General features: G+C 46.7%; 1 protein-coding gene across 1 annotated transcript; it reads right to left on the bottom strand.

Moving 5' to 3' along the window:
- Window positions 1-5294: 5294 nt before the first annotated feature.
- GJA5 (gap junction protein alpha 5) lies at window positions 5295-23286 on the bottom strand. Its single transcript, XM_052637142.1, has 2 exons — window positions 23159-23286; window positions 5295-8527 (listed from the first exon to the last, which is right to left on the bottom strand). The coding sequence occupies exon 2, from the start codon at window positions 8493-8495 to the stop codon at window positions 7416-7418; it is 1080 nt and encodes a 359-aa protein (XP_052493102.1). The 5' UTR covers window positions 8496-8527; window positions 23159-23286; the 3' UTR covers window positions 5295-7415.
- Window positions 23287-23961: the final 675 nt, after the last annotated feature.

Genomic DNA, 23961 nt, shown 5'->3' with positions numbered 1-23961 from the left:
GTATAGTAGACTTACAATGTTTCACGTGTACAGCAAGGTGATTCAGTTATATAACATACACGTATATATATATATAATAACATACATGTATATTATTTTTCAGATTATTTTTCATTATAGGTTATTACAAGATATTGACTCCAGTTCCTTGTGCTATATGGTAAACCTTTGTTGCTTGTTGCATATCTGTTTTTTAAAATTAGAAATCTGGCATTCTATTCATACTAAGTCAAACAAGTGGAATCAAAATGTCATAAATCTTTTTGTTAGGCAAAATTCATAAGTTTTCTAAAATATATATGTTATACATACTATTTATATGTATGTATACAAAAGCTTTTCTTCTGTGCTTGATAAAGGCTTGAGAAAAAATATCAAAAGAAAAAGAAGAGATGAAGAAATCAGAAAACATAAACTAAATGAAATGGGAACATTGAATATGAAATAGAAAAGGTAAAACAAATTAGATACAAGTAAAAGAGCCTCATATAACCCAGTTGTTTTTAAACATGGCTACTCATTAGAAACAATGAGAGAAATTCTTTTCTCCAAGGCTCCAGATATGGTTCTAACATTTCAGCTCATTTGAAGAGGAGTCCCAAGAAGGCATAAGACAATTCTACCAGCCCTGAATGTCCCCTGTTGCTGGAACAGCAGCAACTGCCTGAATGGTTGAGCAATGACCAGGCTACAGTGAAAGGGCCATACCCTCTCCAGAATGCATTCACGCATGGTTCTCAGCTTCTCTCTGAGGAAACTGTTGTTAGCAAGTAAATGTGCCTACCCTGTCACACAAGGGTCTTGAATTAGGGTAATGGAAAAGTCAGCGGGGTTGAAGGGACAGAGGGGACTTAAGACTTGTGTCCAGGTCACGACTTCCCCAGGGCTATGCTGGCCTTACATGCAGGTGAAGGAAGTAGATGCCAACTTGGGGCGATTTCAGACCAATGCTAAGTTCCATGCCAAAAATCATCTCCCCATCCACCATCATGCTTGATGGGGAGCCTGGAAGTCTCAGTCTGTCATTCCTGTGGTTTAAGGTTTCAAAGGCATCTATTAAATCATACGTATCACTGGCAATGACTTTATTAGCACCTTAGTAATTCTGATAATGGGCACCCACCTTGTACTCTGTCCAAGACACTGACCTGGTGCTCCGCCTAGTGTTCCAGCCCCGAAGATGAAGCTCTGCTTTGCCCATGTCAACTCCCTCCTCTGAGTCTGGAGGTCTAGCTCCAAGTCCAGATCCAGTGGAGAGATGTCCCCAGATGCCTGTCTGCCTGGTGTCTTGCACGACTCCTGTAGCCTGGCTTCCCTGCAGATGTGCTACCCTCCCTCTCACTTCCCCTTCTCTGTGCACTCGATGTTTTGCTGTTTTGATTCCTCCGATGCCAAGGCTCCTCTGGACCACGCCTTGCTGGCTCCTTTCCAGCCCCTCCAGACACAGTCTTGTGCCCACCAGTTTCTGTGGCCTCTAGGGAAAAGGCCTAGTTTAGCAGGCTCCAAGTGTGTTACAAGAATTGATATTGGTGGAAATAATAGTTGTAGCATCAAATGGAGCTTTCTAGAATGTTAACAACATATATTTAATTAAGACCTTTTATATGTTCCTTTTGCTTCCTTGAGTAAAAAAACTTCTCTGTCCCTTGAGGCTTGGTTGTGTTTTGCAGCAGTTGCTGCCAAACAGTCTTGCTTTAGGTGCTATCCAGGTGCTGTTTGAACTCTGTATCTTTCAAAAATGTTGGATCAGATTGGGGTCAGGGACAGCTGGATTCTGGGGTTTCCTGGAAGTAATTTGGTCTCCCCTACCTGGGTTCTTGTCCTACTTATCACTGACTGGTGTCTTCTCAGCTGTTAGATCTCAGCCTTAACATTACCTCCTCAGAAAGGACCTTCCGCCCAACCTATCTGATAGCTATACGGACTATATGAGGATCTTTTACTTGTGTCTAGTTTGTTTCACTTTTTCTATTTCATATTCACTGTTCCCATTTCATTTAGTTTATGTTTTCTAATTTCTTAGAAATTAGAAACTTCCCCACCTTTGTTAGCTCCCCCCCCCCATCTGTTTATTTCTAGGCACTTATCACAATTTGTAATTATTTTGTTCACTTGCTTATTTGAGGGAGTCTTCCCCACTAGGCTGTAAGCTCCAAAAGGAGGGAACCATGTCTATTTTGTAAAACTGTATTCCTAAAGCCCAAAAGAGTGCCAGCTCAAAGTATGTGCTCAATAAATATTTGTTGAATTCAAGTTTTCCTCTTTTCCAATTGAAATGACAATAAAAAACTATAGACCATACCCATCTCTGATGATCATCAGGTGGCCGCTGAGGATAAACCATCGATTCTATCCTATTTACATAATTGTCATTTGTAAATTTGTTTGTTCACTATGTGGACAGTAAGGGCCAATACATGGATGGGCTGCAGGGGCTTCCAGCATCTGCTGGGGACCAGGAAGTGGGCAGCTTATCTTTGGCTCCCTTCTCCAGCCTCGCTCCACTCTTCGTTTCCACATCACGAAAACAAATCTTCAAGACACCTGCCAAGTGCCTAGTGCTCTTCCGTTTTTCCCTCTGCTATCAAAGTTTGCTATCAAGAAGAAACCTGGAAAAACTCATTCATACTGCAATTCTTCATAAGAGTGTTACTAGCACTAACCACATTAACACTTTAGCCATAAGAATGAAACACTAGTGGTCTTAACTGGCACTGGAGGAAGGAAAGTAAGGAAAGGGGCCTGTAGGGACCTACAACCTACGGTGTGTTCATTATATTATTCTCAGCTTACCTCTTTAGTGGTGAACATTTAGAAGCAGAAAGGAAGTAAAATGAGAGTAGATACATGAGGCTGAAATCCTACTCCCTATAAAATAAGTCCCTTGGCTTTTGAAGTCTCAGCATAACATAAACTGTCAAATGTTAACAGCCATGTTTATAAAACCATGAGATTCACTATCTTTTTTTTTCCCTAGGAGAAAAAATGGATCCCAGGTGCTTTTTCTAGCTGAACTGCTCAGGTACTTCTGGGCTGAGCACCTTACCTTTGGACAGGCGCCAGGTACACACTTGAATCTCAACAGTGGTGTTGCAAGATGTGTTCTATGAACTCTTTGCAACCCCTCTTTAAAAGAGCTTCCCTGCCCTGATAAATAGACCAGTTGGTAGCTCAGATAATACTTGTTTGCTTTTTCCCAGCCTTTGGTTCTTTGTCTAGGAAATGGCACCCATTTGCTGGTGAGGAACTGGAAGATCCCTGGACTCTTTTTTTTTGTTTGTTTTAGCACAAAGCGTTTTTCTCTTCCAAAGAGATGTGATCCCAATCAAAGAGGCCAGTGAGAAGATGACCACTATCAGAGAACCTTCCTGGAACTCAGCTTCCAAGTGTAAAATGGGGATGGTGGTGGTGGTTTAGTCGTTAAGTCATGTCCAACTCTTGCGACCCCATGTACTGTAGCCTACTACGCTCCTCTGTTCATGGGATTTCCCAGGCAAGGATGCTGGAGTGGGTTGCCATTTCCTTTTCCTGGAGATTTTTCCCAACCTAGGGATTGAACCCGAGTCTCCTACGTTGCAGGTGGATTCTTTACCACTGAGCCACCTGGAAAGCCCAATATCAGGCCTATTTCACTTTCGGTAAATAGGTGAAGTAGTAAAGAATCCACCTGCAATGTAGGAGACTCGGGTTCTCAGGCCAATTTCGCAGGCTTCCCTGGTGGCTCAGATGGTAAAGAATCTACCTGCAAAGCAGGAAATCTGGGTTCGATCGCTGGTTTGGGAAGATTCCCTGGAGAAGGGAGTGGTTACCCACTCTAGTTATTCTTGCCTGGAGAATCTCATAGACAGAAGAACCTGGTGGGCTACAGTCCATGGGGTTGAAAAGAGTTGGACACAACTGAGCGACACTCACACACAGGCCTATTTCACAGAGTCATTTTTGAGGTATTCACTTTTCTAAAACCTTAGCCATTACTTAAGGCCAAGTCAGGTATCTCCTCTTCTAATGTAGTTTTTTTCATGTGGGTCACTTCTTAGAGCTTTATAGTTCCTAGAATTGGTCATTAATGAATTTCTTTTTCATTCTCTTTTGTTTCCTTTATGTAATTTAGTGTAACCATCTTAGGCAGACTGTGAGCTCCATAATGGCAAGTTCTGAAATCATTCCTGAACATCCCAGGTTTTCAAATTCTATGTAGTCAACATAATAACAAAAATAATGAAGATAATAGCAATAATTGCAATTTAATGACAGACTATGATTTCCCAGGCACCCTGCTGAACTCTTTACAAACACTATCTCATTTAACAACTGTCAGGAAGCATTTAACAGGAGGCTTCCTGTGTGCTGTTTTGGATCTGTCAGGAATTCTCTGTTCCTTTTTAATTCCTGAATATTCAGGAATTAAAAGGAGAGGCAAGCCTCTCCCAGGACTGAGGAATCCAGGCATTTCCTTCGTTAGTTTTTCTATACGGTGATAAGTACCCTCTTCCTTTTTATGAACCATATGGTAAAAGTGGTTATTTACAACTCTCTCTTTCATATGGATGATCTCATGTTTTCTTGATAACGTGTAAGTTTTGATTTTATCTCTGCTGAAAATAGCTATCTTGTAAGACAGTATAAATACCTACGCAGTGTTGAATAAAACACCTTTGCTCCATCAGCGCTCTGGTCCCCGTGTCTTTCTCTCTCTCTCTCTCCCTCGCTCTTTTTTTCAGGCCGATCCCCTGGAGTACAGAGGCTCTCTGAGTTCACTTTCCTGCCCGGGCTTCTAAGACCCTCTCGAAAAGCCGCTCTGCACCTTCACCCCATCAAGAGGGCACCTGAGGACTTTGTGAACAGAGCAAGCCCCGTGCGGGGGCTTTATTGGCTTTCTGTGTAAACCAAGGAATATTAGCCTCTTTCGCTCTTTTACTTTCTTATCGTCGACTCCAGACCACCAGGTTCTGGTCCATTAAAGGACCTCAACAAACAACCTGTGAGGTAGATATTACTAGGTTCAATTTACAGATGAGGAAACCAAGCTTCAAGGATTAAGTAGCTTGCTGGAGTCCAGTTGTAAATCAGCAGCTGCAATTTTCACCCTAGCATGTGTGATTCCAAAGCCCTTTGCAATATTGATCAAGTGCTCGCCTCCCCTACCAAGTCTGCTACCTCTATCTTATAGTCATACCATGAAAGGGACACCACGAAGAGATACATGGCAGGCCAGACTTTATTTGGACAAACTACACATATTATTTCCTTTTTTCCTTCCTGAAAGCCCCTTCATGAAGGACTGATCTCATAGAACTTCTAACCCAAGAACACTTATTTCATAAAACAAACACACTTGAGAGATGGTGGGAAAGATAGTCTTGTTTTGTTTTGGAGAGTCTTAATGCAAGCATCTGCCTGCAATGCAGGAGACTTGGGTTCGATCCCTGGGTCAGGAAGATCCCCTGGAGAAGGAAATGGCAACCCACTCCAGTACTCTTGCCTGGAAAATCCCATGGAGAGAGAAGCCTGGTAGACTACAGTCCATGGGATTGCAAAGAGTCGGACACGACTGAGCGACTTCACTTTCACTTTCAATGCCAGTGCCAGACAATAGATTAAAAGGTGTTCCCTCCAGGGATCTAGGATAACCAATCATTCTTCCCTAAATGGCATCCCAGTCAGTTTCCTCCACTCCTCTGCCCACATCCTTCTCTCTCCCCACATCCTTCTCTCTCCCCACCAATAACATTCAAGTCTCAGCAGAGGGGCCCAGAGATGGGCATGTGGGGCAGAGGCTGAGCCTCCTTCTGAGCCTTCAGCCTCTTCTATCCCGGCCTCTCATGCCTATATCTTTAGGTTGATGACACTGAAAACAATGAGTCTCAGCCCTCTGCCAGGCATCTAGAGGAAAGCAGGAAAGTGTCTCTAAGATATTCTTTCCTTATTTCAGAATTCCCCTCCTCTTCACCCACTTTATCAGCATACACACACACACACACACACACACGCATTTAAAAAAGCAATCATCTCCTTATAAGTTTCAGCATCCAATTCTGAGCATCATTTATCTTCATCCAAAGTGGCAACCACCCATTATGGATGGACTGAAGAGAGAAACCTGGCCAGTCCCTGGGAAGACATGGCTTTTCTGCAGTCCCCACTGCTTTTGGCAGTCTCTTTGGGAGCACTGGGAAGACACAGGGATTTCTGTGCTCTTAAACAAGGGCCCTGCCAAGAGAGCTGGAGATTCCCTTACTGCTTTCATGCCCCTGCTAAATACTCCAGGGAAAGAGAAATCTGGGGGCCTCCATAGTTGTCATCACACCTCCTCTTGGCACTCTAAGTTGGCAGTCAGCAAGGGAAGCAAACAGGAGGGAAAAATAGTTTTCCAGTATTTTCTCTACTTTTTTATTTCTATCTTCACAACAGAATTATTCTTTTTCCCAAAGGGAATCTGAGAAGCACAATATCCTCTTTGTTTTCATAAGACCTAGGGAAATTCCACTGGCCTCCATGGCTGGTGATCTGGTAAGGATTCAAGAGAGGACAATGGCTTCTTGGGCATTCTGGTCAATAAGGTGTTTAGGGGAGCACTCGAGGGACTGCCAAGGGGGGAATGGAAGGGATGGTGTCTATCATCAGCTTGAACTGTAAAAGAGCTGCAAGATGACAGGTGGTGGCAGGAATTCCAGTGGAACTGTGTGTACAGTGACTCCCCAGGAGAGCTTTCCAGCCCCAGGGGCTGGTTGCACACCCTGGCAGAAGGAAAGGCTGCAATATCACCAAGGTGAGACATTTGCCAGAGGTGCATACCAAGGCACTTGTAAAGTTGAGCCTGCTGGTTGAGTTCCAAGGACCTCTTTTTAAGTAAGACTGGGCAGAGGGAGGGGCAGCCAAGGGCAGACCATGGCAACCTCATCACCACTCCAAGGTATGGTCCAAGGAGACAACACACTCAAGAGCACATCTAATGCAAGTTCCTTGACTCATGCTCATTGGTGGGCTAGGAACTTTGGGCTCTTTCTTGCCAGAGGAAGGGTGTTCAGATCAAGGAAGCCAGAAGGACCTAGAGAATCCATCTGCTGTGTGGCTGTTGTGTAGAGAGTCATCCTACCCCTCTGGCTATCCCTCCCAGGCCAGATTTGCTATGATCCCCTCCCTTCTTCCATTCCATTCACAGAGTAATCTGAAAGGCTTCATTGAGGATTTTGGGTGGACGATGGGGAAGAGACAGCAGCCTGGACAGATAGCTATGTCTCTGACCGCATCCACAAAGACCTGCTTACATCTTCTGGAAAGAATGAGCAATGTCATTGAGACCCAGAGTCCAAAAACAGCATAGCAGTGATGAGAATGAAAGAGATGGGGTCAGAAAGAACATGTCTTCCCTCTCTGAGTTCCTCTGTTCCCATCTGATTCTCCCACACTGGAGGTCACACCGACAGGTCATCTGACCTGGCCTTGCTACTGGCCTTGCTGAGACGGCGCTTGTCACTCTGGTAGCCGTGGGGGAGGCTGGGCCCTGGGGAGCCCTCATTGGGTACCTCGGGCTTCTGGGCATAACGGATGTGAATAAAGCCTTCTCTCGGAATCTGCTCCTGACTTCGCACCTGCTCCGTGGCCAGGTTATCTGTGTTCTGCTGGGAGGCCATCTTATTACTGAATGGACTGAAGAATTTCCCCCCAGGGCCATTCTCCAGGCACTGATTGAAGTCAGGGGGTGGTGTGCAGCTCTGGACTATGCCGGCCGAGGGACCAGGAAGCTGGCACTCACCCATGCCTGGCTGGGACTTGACATATCGCTGCCTAATCTTTTTCCAGCCCAGGTGGTAAAGTTCAGCAAGGCTAAGGAAAAGGGACAGTCCGGCCACTGCCAGCATAAAGACAATGAAGACATTCTTTTCCGTGGGCCGGGACACATAGCAGTTGACGGGGTGGGGGCAGGGACTCCTGCGGCAGACATGCAGGGTGTCCAGGAAGACCCCGTACAGGAGGTACTGGCCCACAATGAAGGCCACCTCCATGGTGGTGCGGATCAGGATGCTGCAGACGTAGGTGTTGAGTAGACTGCCCTGGAGAGCAATCCTTCCGTTCACTTCTTCCCAGCAGGACAGCTCTGTCTTCTCGGCCACCGGGTACTCGTAGGAGCCAGCAGCCCGAGCCTCTTTGGCCCTCTCAGCCTCCCGGAGCAGCTTCCGCTTCTCCTGCACGCGCACCATGTGCACGGCATGGCCCAGGTACACTAGCGAGGGTGTGGAGACGAAGATGACCTGCAGCACCCAGTAGCGAATGTGGGAGATGGGGAAGGCCTGGTCATAGCAAACGTTCTCGCAACCAGGCTGCATCGTATCACAGAGGAAATCAGCCTGTTCATCACCCCAGGATGACTCGGCAGCCGTCCCCAGCACCAGCATGCGGAATATGAAGAGGACTGTGAGCCAGACCTTGCCGATCACCGTGGAATGCTTGTGTACTTCCTCCAGGAACTCTCCCAGGAAGCTCCAGTCACCCATCTTGGCTCAGCAGAAGACAGGCGCCAAGACTCCTGCCAGTGGGGCAGAGAGAAAAACAGAGGGATGGTTCTGGGAATGTCTGGGAAGTCCGATCATGCCCTGTGATTCCACTGACCCAAACCGGTGCATTCCTTTAGAGAGGCAACTTAGAAATCAGATTCGCCTGAAGGGCTATCCTTCTCCCCCATGCCCAGCAAAAATGAAAGAGAAGACTCAAAGGACTCCTGATAGCGAGATTAGAGTATGGTTCCCACACTTTAATGGATCTAGAAATCAACTGAGATGTGTGTTAAAATGTGTGTGCATCCTGTGCTTTTGCCTCCAGAGATTCTATCTGGGAGGTCTGGGTTGGCCCCCGAAGAATCTTGATTTGCAGCAACTAGCCTCAGTTATTCTGATGCAGATATTCAAGGACCTCACCTGTGAAATACTGGAGTAGTGTAGGACAGGAATCTGCAAGTGTGACTCTGGACTTTTGCCTCACTGAGTCTGTTTCCTTGTCTGTAAAATGGGAATAGCTACACCAGAGGATTTGAGGGTTAAAGGAGATGAGGTATGTGATATGCTGAAAATCATAGCTCACATGTTTCATATGGTTGAATGGCTGTTGGGTAAAAAATATTTTTCTGACTTCAGCAGGTAGAACTAGGTGGTAGAGAAAAAAGAGGGTGGGAGTGGCAAATCTGGCTCCTCAGGAAGCATTTTCTAGCAATTGGAGCCTTGCAGCATGGATCAGATCTTCTGGGAGGTGGCAAAAGTGGCTCAGATGGTGAAGAACCCGCTGGGAATGTGGGAGACCTGGATTTGATCCCGGAGTTGGGAAGGTCCCCTGGAGGAGAGCACGGTATCCCACTCCAGTACTCTTGCCTGGAGAATCCCCATGGACAGAGGAGCCTGGGCGGGTTGGGGGGGGGGGGGCGGGGGGCAGCTATAGTCCATGGGGTCGCAGAGTCGGACCTGACTGGGCAACTAAGCACAGCAGCACAAAGAAGACACTGAGAGGTTTCTCAGGTTCCCCAGCTGGTGAGCAGCTGCTAGTGCTGACCTGCTCCTCACTGCAGAGCAACCATTCCAGCTGTGCCTTTCAGCTTGTCCTTCTTCACACAGAAGGCATCCACCCCCTGACCTGCCCACCTCACATCCAGAATAAATGCCTCAAACCTCCAAGTCTCACCTAGAATCTTCCCTCATCAGCTCCTTGCATATTTCATCAGCCTCATTTCCTGCTGGTCCCCAACATGCCAGTTCCTGGAAGATTCTTGAATGCCCTCCTCCCAACCACCTCCTACGTGTTTCCTCACCCCTAGCTGAATCCTATATACTCTTCAGAACTGAACCCAGTCATTGCTTCTCCAGCCCTCCCTGCTTCCTCAAGCTGAGTATCTTCAGCTCTGCAGTGACCCTGGGGACACTCAGTCCTCTCCTAACATCTTGTGATCCTCTTCCTGTCTATGTTCTTCCAGCAGGAGCTCCTTGAGAACAAGACTTGTCTTTTCCCCTGTACCATCATCACCTAGCCCAGAGTGGGGGCTTAGTAAGTCTTAGTTGAATGAATGAAGGACGGGGTGGCAGGCACTGATGTTTCCTACTCATGGCAAACCATTAGCAGGATAAGGTCAGCTATCACTTTCTCAGCCTTCACTGCAGTTAGTTCTGCTCTGTGAGGTGAGGTGGGGAGGGTCTAACGTGGAGGGAGTGCTCTAGAAAATGTTTTCTATCCCCCAGTAAACAGAGAGAGCCTCCCTTGAAGTCCTCCTCACCCCCACGACTGCCTGTGGACAGGTTGTGTGAGTCAAGATGCCTGAAGCTGCCCAGGGAATCTCAGAAATGCAACCAGTGCCCCAAGGCTTCTGAATCAACTCTTGACTCTTCTATGTCCAGAATTTTTACTTGATGAGCAATAAATGTTCTTATGGCTTAAGCCTTTAATCAACCAGTCCTAATGAAAAAAAAAAAAAGGAGGGAGTTGAAGATAAATATTCCCTTATTGGAATCTTAAAACCTCAGACTCTGATGGAACTTTAGAGGTTGTCAAGTTCAAACCTTAACCTTCACATCTTTGCTGCCAGCATGCCCCCTATCCTATCCCGGTTCCAGTTCTTATGCATAAGAGGAAGGAAGGACAGGACCATATTTCATGGTCCAGGCTTTGGCTTCTGAGTTGATATCTTGACAGAGACCAGCCTCCTGGCTCTGTCTTCTCCCAGCACTCTACTCCCCAACCCTGAGAGTACACAGAGTCCCTGGGAATGAAAGGGTCTGTGAATAAGCAGAAAGGACCTTATCTCTGTTCGCCTTCATATCAAAGACCCTTCCAAGTCTTGAAACCTTTTCTCTGGTTTGTGACCAGACATCTGCCCTTTTCCTCACATGATTAAGGGCCCCCTCCCAAAGTGGAAAATTGTGGAGCGTTTGTCCAAAAGGAAAATAGCTGATTAGATAAGAATTTGAATGGTCTCTGATCCCTCTGGGCACGTGCACAGTGTTCAGCACCTTCAGGGTCATCAGCACACGTGCAGAGACCAGGATGTGGCGAATGTCAGAGAGAAGGGAAGGAGAGAAGGGGAAAGAGAAGGATTAAAAAGAGGGAAAAGACAAGGGAGTGATGGAAATGGGGGGAAAGAGGCTCTGTAACTGTTCAGGAAAGTCAGTTTGGGGGTTAGTTAAGTGGAGTTCAAATCCTTGTGAGTATCTGCTGAGCTTGGAGAAGTTACTGGATCTATGTCTCAATTTCCTCCCATGCAAAATGGATATAGTGATATTTAGCTCATGAAGTATCATGAGGGGATACATAAAAAGCACTTCACACAGTGCTCAGAATATAAGGACCAAATAAAAGGCAGCCATTTCTAGCAAGGAAAGTGGTGGGGAAAGACAAAGATAAGAGAAAGTGAAAGGTAGAGGGACGTGCATTATCAAGCAGAAGAGAGAAAAAGAGAAGAGGGGAGAAAGCCAAAGAGAAAGAGAAAAGTCAATGAAAAAGAAACAAAATGAAACAGATGTATATTCTTCCAGGGCAAGTTTTTCAAACTCTCCTCCATCCCTGAAGACTTTTCCCTTGATCTTCTGGCACTGTCATTCATTCCTTGCAAGTCCCCAGGGAAGTATAAAAATAGTTCAAGGCAAAGAATGTGATGCTTTGGTCTGGTCTGCCAGGAGGCTTGCCTGCTGACTCCCTCACTTGTGGTCCAAGGGGTCCCACCTGGAAGAAGTAAAGCACAGGTACCAGAAAGGAACACAGTCTTGATAGAATATCAGAAAGACAATCTTTGCTGTGGTTGTTTAGTCACTAAGTCGTGTCCGACTCTTTTGCAACCCCACGGACTGCAGCCTGTCAGGCTCCTCTGTCCACTGGATTTCCCAGGCAAGAATAAGGAAATGGGTTGCCATTTCCTTCTCCAGGGGATCTTCCTGACCCAGGGATCAAACCCACGTCTCCTGCACTGGCAGGTGGGTTCCTTACCCCTGAGCCTCTGGGGAAGCCTCACTGGGAGAGAACAGAAACAAACTAACTGAGGAGATGTGGACTGAGGCAGACCTGGGAGCCCTGGTGGCAGTATATAGGGTGAAAAACCTCTCATCCGTAACTTCTCGGATGACTCAGACAAGCTCAGAGAAACTTCAAATTGCTGTTATGTACAAGCTGCTCAGCTTATACTAGGAAAGTTCCCTGGCTAAAGTCAATTTCTTGACTCCTGTGGGTGTCTTTGGGCCACCTACAACCTCAGCCAAAAAAACTTGTAGATTAGATACTCATTGAGTTTTCTGGGTGAATAGCACACAAAATACTTTATAGATTATCATCTGTTTCTTGGCAGGAAGTGTGTTAGGAGGGCAAAGGAAGCTGCCCATGCCATGAATAAACTCTATCAAATACAAATGGTAGTATACGCCACTGCTTTGTCTGTGATCTTCACTAGCTTCCTACTGTTCATAAAGTTCAAACTATTTAACTTGCTCTTGAGATCCTCCACAGTGTGTGTATGCTCAGTCGTGTCCAACTCTTTGCGACCCCATGGACTGTAACCCACCAGGTTCCTCTGTCCGTGGAATTTCCCAGGCAAGAATATTGGAGGGGGGTTGCCATTTCCTACTCCAGGGGATCTTCCCAACCGAGGGGTTGAACCTGAGTCTCTTGTGTCTCTCGCATCTCTTGCATTGGCAGGCAGATTCTTTACCTACTTCACTACCTGGGAAGCCCTCCCCATCCTATCTATTTCTGCTGTTCCCCTCACATACTCAATACTTAAGCTACACAACTCCCCACACACATATTTATGACCCATAATTTCTCATCTCTGTATCTTTTTTCTATGTAGCTGGTATTATTTAATTTTTAATTTTTATTGGAGTATAGTTGCTCTACAATGTTGTGTTAGGCTCTGCTACCATACAGAGTAAAGTAAGTCAGAAAGAGAAAAACAAAGGCCATATATTAATGCATATATGTGGAATCTAGAAAAATGGTACAGATCAATCTATTTGCAAAGCAGAAATAGAGACACAGATGTAGAGAACAAACATAAAGACATCAGGAGCGGGGAAAGTGTGGGTGGGGTGAATTAGGAGATTGGGACTGACATACACATTATTGGTACTATCAATAAAATAGATGACTAATGACAATCTATTGTATGGCATAGAGAACTCTACTTAATGCTCTGTGGTGACCTAAATGGGAAAATCACCTCTTTATCTTGGCTTCTCATGTTCTCTTAGCCTATGATGTCCTTCCGTTTCAGTCATTCATTTAATAAATTTATTGAATGTTTACCAGTTATTAGGCATCATTCAGTGAGGACAACACTGAAGATACAGCAAAAAAGGCAAGCACAGAGTCCCCGCCTTCACTGAGCTGAACTGCCTTTATTTTCCTTCATTAAGGAGAGAGAACACATAATTTCAATAAAGCACAAAGTGTGTTAACATTAGGGAAATATAGGGGCCTGGGGGCTCAGTGGTAAAGAATTCTCCTGCCAAAGCAGGAGACTTGGGTTTGATCCCTGGATCAGGAAGATCCCTCGGAGAAGGAAATGGCAACCCACAGCAGTATTTTTGCTTGGGAAATCATGTGGACAGAGGAGCCTGGTGGGCTACATTCCATGGAGTCACAAAGAGTCGGACATGACTTAGAGACTAAACAACAGTGATGGAAACAAAAGACAGGAGGTCGACTCTGGTTCAGGTGGGGCCTGGGCCCTTCCTAGAGCCCTGGATAGTTGGATTCTACAGCCCTTTGCAACTGATATGAGTTCTGAAGCCCCCAAGGCAAAAAGAGATCGTCCGTAGAACCTGGACAAGAACATCCCAATCCAGAACGTTCTTTATCCCAAGAACTTCCATGTCCTCTTTCAATGTGCCACATCGTGGGACAAAGCAAACTTCTCAGAGAAGTCATTAGGGGAGGTGTTTGGTAACAGTAACATGGTGCTTGGGTAAGAGGCAAAGGGCCAAAGGAAGGTTTTTGTGCAAAGTGAGCATCATTTTATTCCTTCACTTCATGTATTATATGATTAGGAATAAAATTCGGTGTCTAGTCCGGTGCTCCTCCTTATGTTGGCACTGAGGCCACCCTACACAGCCAATGTTTTTAAAGAAAACCAATTTAGAGCAGCCCAAATTAACCTAAACTCATAGCCAGCACCTCTTTCTCTGCCCCACAGTTCTGAGTGGAATTGGAGACAACGTCTCAAATTGACCTCAGCCCTCTTTGATATCTCCTGAACTCTGAAGATGCTAAATTACCATCCAGCAGTCAGGGTATACTCCCACACTGGCTTATATGCTGCCTTATACTTGTTCTCCAAAAACTTCTTGTCTATCAGCTAACCTGCACTATGTGTCCACTATTATTCTCAGTACTGAAATAATACCTCAGAGGTACCCGGCCTGTCAAAGACTAGGCAGTCAACATCTGTTTAATTAATAAACAGATCAGGGGACTTCCCTGTTGGTCTGGTGGTTACAACTCCATGCTCCCAACGTAAGGGGCACAGGTTTGCTCCCTGGTTAGAGAACTAAGATTCCCCATACTGCACAGCCCAGCTAGCCAAACAAGCAAAAACCCAGATTAGACATGATTCCTGCCCTCAAGGATTTAACAGCTTTCCCTATAAGAAGGGTAGCAGACTTCTCAAAGTAAATACTTAGTATTTTTATTGCATTAGGTTTTCTTATTAGGTGCATAGTAAATGATTTCTTAGTAATTGGTGGAGGAGAAGGCAACGGCATCCCACTCCAGTACTCTTGCCTGGAAAGTCCCATGGATGGAGGAGCCTTGTAGGCTGCAGTCCATGGGGTCGCTGAGGGTCGGACACGACTGAGCGACTTCCCTTTCACTTTTCACTTTCATGCATTGGAGAAGGAAATGGCAACCCACTCCAGTGTTCTTGCCTGGAGAATCCCAGGGACGGGGGAGCCTGGTGGGCTGCCATCTATGGGGTTGCACAGAGTCGGACACGACTGAAGTGACTTAGCAGCAGCAGTGATTGGGGGAAGAATGTTTGGCCTACTAATAAAGTCGCATTATCTCTGACACAGCCCCCAAATGGAGTGGGGGAGGTGAGACCCTTTCCTTGGTGGTCATCCTGCTCGCTGCAGTCCTTTAGTCTTGACTGCGACATGAACTAGGCAAGGTGCAGGTGGCAAGTGCCACCCAGCACATAGCAGAAACTGCACCTCCGTCTCTCCTGCTCAGGAAGGTGTGCTGCAGGTGAGTAAGAAGCTACTGTGAGGAGGCCTTGAAAATTCTCTTTCTTTTGTTGATTCTAGTTCTGTCCTCTGGAACCAAACATATCAGTCCTTACAATATGTTATTTTTTCATTAATTAGTTAATTTCTTTTTGGTTGTTTTGGGTCTTTGTTGCTGCATATGGGCTCTCTCTAGTTGTGGAGAATGGGGGCTACTGTCTAGCTGGGGTGCGCGGGCTTCTAATCGCGGGCTTCTAATCGCGGCGGCTTTTGTGGAGCGCAGGCTCTAGGGTGTGGGCTCAGTGGCTGTGGTGCACGGGCTCAGTAGCTCTGCAGCCTGTGGAATCCTTCCAGACCACGTATTGAACTCAAATCCCCTGCATTGGCAGGCAGATTCTTATTGACAATACCACCAGGGAAGTCTATAGTATACTGCTGCTGCTGCTGCTGCTGCTGCTGCTAAGTCGCTTCAGTCATGTCCAACTCTTAGTGACCCCATGGACTGCAGCCTACCAGGCTCCTCCATCCATGGGGTTTTCCAGGCAAGAGGACTGGAGTGGGGTGCCATTGCCTTCTCCACTACAGTATACTATCTAACAACAAATTCGTGTCCCCACCTCAGGAGCTGGGGCTTGGGTTTAATTGTAAAACCACCGAGTTTCACACACATAATGAGAATTATTTGCCCTTCTGACTCTGTATCATCTCTGCAGCTCAACCCTGAGTTGAGTTGTCCTTGAAGATAAGGCCCATAATGATTCATCATTGGATCCTCCCCTTGAAATCTCTCTATCCTCTCTTTTCCCTTAGAGCTTAATATTGTGCCCTGAAATTGATAGGCGGATTTGTGTACTTTTTAGAAACAATGGTGGATGAATGACAGCATTCAGGTCACTCAAAACACCTAATGCCGGTAGAGGCAGCTCCCTGGGAAGCCAACCTAGGGTCACCTGCACCGTGACTATGGGGACCGGGATACCAGGGAAAGAAGAGCCACGAGCCTTCCTTCTGCCCATGAGGGAGCCCTCCACTTAACTGAACAGGACTGAGTGTGTCTACAGCAAGAGACTTGGTCACCACGGACTATTCCTTCTCCGCCTCCTCCCCACAGATCACTGGGAAACTCATCCAAGTTTGTCAAAATTAGATTTTAAGATCACTCTGCAGAGTCTGCGTCTAATTCTGGACAATGACACATGATCTGGATAGTATCTACCAGACCTCTGGTTCTCAATAAAGATTGTTATTCATAGTAATAATAACAATCCCCTGGGCCCATGTTATAATTTCGCTCACCATGCAGTGGAATGCAGCAAGGGCAGGGTTGACTTGCTTCCCAATGAAGAGAATTCTGTTGTAAAAAGACCCAAAGGGTGTCACTTACAGGATGCCTTAGATGTAGTCTATGTCAGTGCAGCTCAGTTCAGAAGGTGTCCGTGAGCCCCAGTGCAACGCCAGATATCAAAGGTGGCTTTATAAAGTGGAGTGTCAACTGTAACCATCATCTCAGAGCTCTTGTGAAGCTTACTTATGATTGTACATATTTCTAATTTTCCTTCACCCCCAATAGTTTCTCCCTAAAATAGACTTGTAGGGAGAATTATAGGAGAGAGTGGTCTTGATCCTCAGCCACCTCATTAATCTTTATCATCCTCACAGATTCTCAGCTTCATTTGCTAGTTTACCCAGAGTTACACGAAAAGGTGAGAATAAAAAGAGAATCTAACACTTTTTGAGAGCCTTCTATGTGCCAGACTCTCTGCAAGTTTTTTGATATATATTTTCTCATTTGATTCTCACAGCAACCATAGTAAGTAGGGTCTGGGCCTGTTCCCTTCTTCCAGTCTTCAGTGGGGGTAGACGAGCAAGATCACTTGAGGGTGACTTGCTGGTAAGCAACGATATTGGCATCAAAGCCAGCTCTTGTCTTTTCTGACAGCAGTGCTCCTGCCTTAAGAACCGTGCTAGAATCTAAATCACCTGAAGTTCCTTTCTTTGAAAATCCTTACTGGTCGAAGAGTGGCCTCTTCTACATAAGATAACTGCTACAGGGATGTTTGTGAAATAACTATGAGACTAGGGAGTCGATTTGTACATGGTTGAGGGTAATTCTTACATTTAGAACCTTCATTCTTTTCTTGATTTAGGTTTGCAGTAGCTACTTCGGCCTCAGGGAAAGCAGTCAGCTAGATGTATGATACACCTATGGTTGTTGAGTTGGACAGAGGAGGCAATGGCAACCCACTCCAGTACTCTTGCCTGGAAAATCCCATGAATGGAGGAGCCTGGTAGGCTGCAGTCCATGGGGTCGCTAAGAGTAGAACATAACTGAGCGACTTCACTTTCACTTTTCACTTTCATACACTGGAGAAGGTAATGGCAACCCACTCCAGTGTTTTTGCCTGGAGAATCCCAGGGATGGGGGAGCCCGGTGGGCTGCCGTCTATGGGGTCGCACAGAGTCAGACACGACTGAAGCGACTTGGCAGCAGCAGCAGCAGCATTGAGTTGGGCAGTCTGGGCAACTTTCTCAGAATGAGAAGTCCAGGGGGCCTGGGCCCCTGAATCTTAATCTCTAGAGAGGGGAGGAGGAGTTAGAGATGAGAGAGAGGGAGAAGGAGACAGATGGAGGAGATTAAGTATCACTTTAGTTTTCCTTTTACTCCGGCCAAGGGCAGATAATTAACTCCTCTTTAAATTTAATTATTTGATTCTGGCAAGGACAGAGTGGGCCATTCAGAGATCCTGCTGGCCGGCAGTTGTTTCAAAGCCAAGGAGGTAGAAGGGAGCAGGCAAAGTAGAGAAAGAGCATTATGGTAAGATAAGTAATCTGCTTAAAATGTTAGACATATTTACAAGGAATGGATGGGAGGGAATGGCAAATGGAGATATTGAATTACAATGAAATATTGGGAGGTCTTTATTATCCCAGAAGGGGTCGATTGATACTTGTGTGGTTATTAATGAAAAATACATTTATGGAATGCTTTATTATTTCCAACAGCTTGTCATCGATCATAGTACAGTAGAGCTAAAAGGAATCTAGGAATCTAGGGATCAATCAAAATCAACCCCTTATTTCTCAACCCAAGATGAAGACCAGGGTCCAGGGAAGTTAAGCGGTAGTAATAACAGAAACCACTATCTGAGTGTTTTCCACTTGTGAAGCATTTTACAAGTCCACTTTCTAACTCTTACATTAGCCCTGCTAGGAAACCAGTATTATCCCATTTTAGAGCTGAGAAAACTGAGACTCAGAGTTTAAAGAACTTGTACAGAGTCACACAAGTAGCAAATGCTGTGTAGGAGACGTGAACTTGGTCTACCTGATTTCAAAGCCTGCCTCTAAAAGGGAAAGAAAAGCAAAGAGGCCTTAGGACTGACAGGACTGACAGCTGGTGACAAAGCTCTGACTGGAGCTCTAGTGTCTTAACTCCACAAGCAGGGCTTTTTCCCACTTTCCCATAAGAGGCCCAGGGTTTTTCTTTTTAGCCTCTGGTTCATTGGCTGGCCATCCCCTGCATATGCTGTTCCTAGAACTGATGATCACATGGAGCCCTCAGCCCACAGTGGTCAGGATTCCCAGACTCCTCAGCATCTGCCACCGTTTGGCCAGAAATCACATATAGAAAGTTATTTCCTTTTTTAGCCAGTAAACGCTCTTGGCTGCGACACTGTCTACCGCTGGGTTCTCAGCTGGCCAAACAGCAGGCGCTGGAGTTCCATTGATGTCAGATTGCAACAAGAGCAACGGGAACTGAAATAGTTAGGTGGTAGGACTCATGGTCCCTCGGAAGAGTGGGATTTGAGCCTGCCTCCATCACTGTCTAGTAGTGTGACCTCAGGCAAGTCACATAACCTCTCAATTTCTTCCTCATTTGTAAAGAGGGAATGTTTCCTCATGGGGATTAAACAGTGTGTGAATAAGTGGAAACATCTAGAACCGTAATAGGCACATAGTAGCCACTCAGTGATGTAGTTCCTTGTTTTCTGCCATTTCCATTAAAAACTCCTCTGAAATATGACCCAGCGAGCCAACCTGACTCAGCATTTGACAGGAGCAGGCCGGCTAGAGGGACTCAGCACGGACCGCCCCCATGTGCTACCAGGTGGGGGAGGGTGACTGTCAGAGTGAGGAAAACATGGGCAATGGGAAGGATATTAATTTAACTCTACATCAGTTATGTCATTCGGTTTAAAGAAGAGTGGTGGGAGGAGAGGAAGAGGCGTGTAGCGATCCACTCCAATCACGCTCCATTTATACTCATCATCAGTCCAGCCTGCCTCCCAACTTCCCTTTAACTCAAGATTTTGGGTCTGGAGATGGACTCCATGAGTCCATATTATGAAATGTGTGCTTCATGTAATTCCTTCTTTCTGAGGAGCTGCAGCACTTAGGAATCTAATCACCAATCCAAAGGCACATCCACAAGGGTAGCTTTGAAGGTGACTCAGTTTTCCATGAAAGAGAAATAGGAGGTTGTGTACTCTGTGATCTGAGGGGAAGAGGCATCCTGACCCTTTACGACACCTGCACTTCCAAGTTCTGAATCATGGAGATGCCAGGTTGGATTCAGCTTCTAGAAGTCCTCTGTGGACAAGAGCCTCAGAAGACAGGCTCTTTCTCGTTCCAGCTATTTCACTGTGACTCCAGACAAGATCTTCCCTCTCCCTGAGCCTCAGTTCAGTTTAACCTCTAGGTAAAACAAAGAGGTTGAGCTGGACGATTGCTTAGGCTCTTCCAGGTCTATTAGAACATCAGGGGAATTTGTGACTTGCCCAGTTGTGATCATCTGGCAAATTAGTAGCAAAGTCAAGAGGCAAATCCAGATTTTCTAATTCCCAGCTTAGAGGTCAGCAAAGGTAGACTCAGAAAAAAAAAAAACAATCTGTGGTCATAAAAACCAGGCAGTACCTTCAGAATTTCAAGTCACGGTGAGCCTTCACTATGGAAAGACTTTTGCTTAAAACGAGACTCAATTCAAGAGATTTGGACTGAGCACCAGGTGACCTGTATTCTCCTCTATTGTTCTATCATTCATTGAGCAGTTACTGTATGGTAGCCATTTAAAATACATCGTTTTATTTACTCTTCATAAAACTTTACAAGGAAAGTATGTATTCACTTTGACAGATGAAACTGAGAATCAAAGACATTAAATCATTTCCCCAAGGTTTATACAGTTGAAATTCTAACCCGAATGTGATTCCTTTTGCCCTGCCCCTGAATTAGAGAAAATCTAAAAAAAGACTCTGATGCTGGGAAGGATTGGGGGCAGGAGGAGAAGGGGACAACAGAGGATGAGATGGCTGGATGACATCACTGACTCGATGGATGTGGGTCTGAGTGAACTCTGAGAGTTGGTGATGGACAGGGAGGCCTGGCGTGCTGCGATTCATGGGGTCGCAAAAAGTCAGACACGACTGAGCGACTGAACTGAACTGAACTGAAGATCTCTCTGTGTTATTTCAGTACCTCTGATTCCGAGGCCTCCTGACTCCCTTTCCTTATGAAGGTGAGTGGATTACTACAGGCTGAATTTTTCTTGCCCATTGTTTGCTAATATGTCAGAAACAATTGATTCACACAATGGCATCAAGCTGTCCCTTGCCAGGAACCAGCAACTTCTGGCTATTGAAAGGGAAGTCAGCTTATTTCCTATGAGTCCTAAAGCTTTCCTGAAAAAGTGGGCATCTCTCCCCTTCAGTCAATTCAGTCCTGGAGCCCAAACACAGAGAGTTGCTGGACTCCAAGGTGGGTGAGATCTTTCCTGGGACAGATGACAGAGCCTGGGCCTTGGGTCTCCCTAACCCTGAGGACTATGAGTCTTCTAGTTCCTGTCTGATTGATCCACACCGACAGGCTCCCTGCTCTGTTTTGACCAGCTGGTCCCAGAGGCGGGATCAGCCAGGACTCATGAGGCCAGGATGCCCTGTGGTAGCCCTGCTGGCTGTGAGAGCCCAGAAGCCTCCACTGTGTGTGCCCCCAACCAGCCGGCGGAGATGAAGAGGAGCAGGTGGACAGTGGTGCCACGGCCAGGAAGCAGGACTGTAGAGATACTTACATGCAAGAAGCAGGGAGGTTTGGGGGGAAATGGAAACTCAGAAAACACAGCCAAGGATGGGAGGCAGAAGAGCCCATGGTGTGAGTGAGCTGAGTATGGTGTTCTTCCAATTGCACTGGCCCTGGCTCTCTCTGTCGTTTCCAACAAACCATTTCCCTTTTCTGAGCCTTGTTTTCCTTACTTGCCAAAGGAAACCTAGGAGACCACTTCCAATTCTAAAGGCCTAGGACTTCAGGGCAGTATCTGGAGTGGGGGACAGGAGTAAGGCAGCTAACAGACAAGAACAAAAACCAGTTTCAACAACCCAGCAAGAACATCTCTGGAATTCCAGGCGGTGGCCAAGAAGGGAACACGGCTGTGTCACTGCCATGGCTCTGTGAACGCCATGATCTGGGGAGGGGACCCCCGAGGGTGCCAGTTTGGAAGCCAGGAAACTCATGTCCTGGTATGGTTTACTGTATGCCAGTGGTCGCTGGGGCTGCTCCTTGGCCGCCAGCAAGGGAGGAAAAGGCTTGGAGAGACAGTGGGGGGCGCAGGCTCTGAACAGCAGTGGTGCCCTAGGGACCCTGGCTAGAGGGTGGCATGTTCAGAGCTGTCCCTGGTGAGCAGCAAGTCAGGGGCTGGGCTGGGCTATGACTCCCAGGTCAGTGGGTGGAAGAGATGGAAGCCACTTGGCCTGATGATGTAAAAGTCAGGCTGGGATGCTTTAAATACCAGCTTATGTCCCCAGCCGTGAGCCCACTGCCCCAGGCAGATGGAGGTGGCCTTGGTCTCTTCTCTGTCCAATGTCACTGGATCCCTCTCAGGTCCCCTACTCCCTGCCTGGTGTCCTTTCTTGTCTCAGGCCAGTCAGACCCTGTGTGCCAGAGCTGTGTTCAGAAAACAGCTTGGTGAGATGCTGAGGAGTCAGAACCAGGAGGTCCTCCATTATGATGGGATATTGAGAGAAGGAATGAAGGAAAAACTGAGCCGAGGTGCAGTAGGGATGTCAAATCCTTTGTCGGGCTTCCCTTCTGTGGTGTTTCTGAGGTGCATTTGAGCTTAGGAATTTCAGCCTTGGACAATGTTACTGCTGACGGTAATGGAGGGGTCCTGTTACTTCAAACCTTCTATCTTATAGCTGAGGAAAGTGAGGTCCAGAAGGGAAATTGTCTGGTCCAAGATCACAAGCCCCTCAGTGCAACAGAACCCAGGTCTCTTGGCCCCCCGAGCCCCGGTTCCTTCACCACATGCTTGAAAGGGAGATGAAGGAGCCAACAGAAACCTTCCTGCCCTGTGCCCAGGAGGAAAGGAGACCTCTCATGGGTCCTTCTCCCGGGCTTTCTCTCTGGGTCTCACCAGCCTCCTTGCTCCAGCACGAGGGGCCAGATTGCTGACAATGTACAGCAGGGACATGATACTCCACAAGAAACCAGGCAGGGAATATTTTTAAACCATCCAACATGCCTTAGGGGGGAAAAAAAATCAAAACACCCTCTAGATGCTGTGGAAACATTTCAAAAGATTCCAAGCCTAGAGGAAGCATCGTAAAACAGTGATGGTTTGAGTTTTTAAAGGGCCAATTCCAGTCTTCACAAAAGTTCCTGGAAATGGCCTGGTGTCCTGCTTAGAAGATACCCCTGGAGCATGGAGACTCTGTGAGAGGTAGACAGATGGCAGAGGCCCTCCACTTGCATTTCTGCAGCTCCTTCTAAATCAAGTACGTGATTTATCTACTGCTTCCTAAGCCGTCCTCTTTAATATACCCAAAGCGGACCATCATAGGGGCTGGTGGTGAGAGAGGCAGGAGAGAAACCCACAGGTGCAGAGAAAGAGCTTTGTTGTGATCAGCCTGTAATTCAAGACTTTTTCTCTGGCTGTTTCCCATCAATTGGTAGTTTTAGCTCTTAAAATCCAGGTTTACTCTTACCTTCTTCTCCTCCTCCTCCTGTCTGGAATTCCCGTAGGCTTCTTGGTTCTCTGGCCGCCTGTCCTCCGCTGCCCACTCTTCCTCGCTCTCCAGCCTGTCAGTCGCTCCTCTCCCACCCTCTTTTAATCGCTATCTGTCACCCTCCCTCCGCCCACTTCTTCCTACTCTTTCTCTCTCCTCCCACTTCCCCCTCAGGATCTCTCCCTCCCCTCTCCCTTTCGTGCTCCTAGGATCTTTGCTTATTTAAAAAGTTTTCTCCCCTTGACCTGCTTGCAGCCTTTCCACACCACGTTCTCCCCAGAAGGAGACTGAGCCCTCCCCCTCCCCCCTGGCCCTCCCCCTGTCATTGTCGCCACAGCCCTTGAGCTAGCCCTCTCTCCTTCAGGCTGGTGGTGCGGTGGTGCCAGTCTTTGCCTGCCCACCCCCTGCCAAGCTGCTTTCCTGGGGCATCAATGGGAAAGCCGGTACTACCCCAGAAATCCCTCTTCCCCATCCTTTTCCTGTTGTCAGAAAAATGGACTGTGCATTCACAGAGCATGTTTTTCAGGGATGTCTACTATGCCCACATCAGTGAGCTGAACACAGAAAACATGCTCTCACAAATCACAAACACCAGCACCCAGAATAGACACCAGGGGTCACCGGAAAGCTCCAAAGGGCAGGGAGAGGGCATCTCCACTGCCCAGGACTACTCTCTCCTCCTCTAATGCGAAGAGAATACTTTTATGTGTCAGGCACTGGGATAGGAGTGAGATAGATATGGATATAGACATAATATCACAAGCTAGAATCAAGATTGTGGG

The sequence above is a fragment of the Budorcas taxicolor genome, chromosome 3 (genome assembly GCF_023091745.1).
Source record: "Budorcas taxicolor isolate Tak-1 chromosome 3, Takin1.1, whole genome shotgun sequence".
NCBI classification, from domain to species: Eukaryota; Metazoa; Chordata; class Mammalia; order Artiodactyla; family Bovidae; genus Budorcas; species Budorcas taxicolor.
The sequence above is the reverse complement of the archived record's forward strand: the minus strand, read 5'-3'. Positions and strand labels throughout refer to the sequence as shown.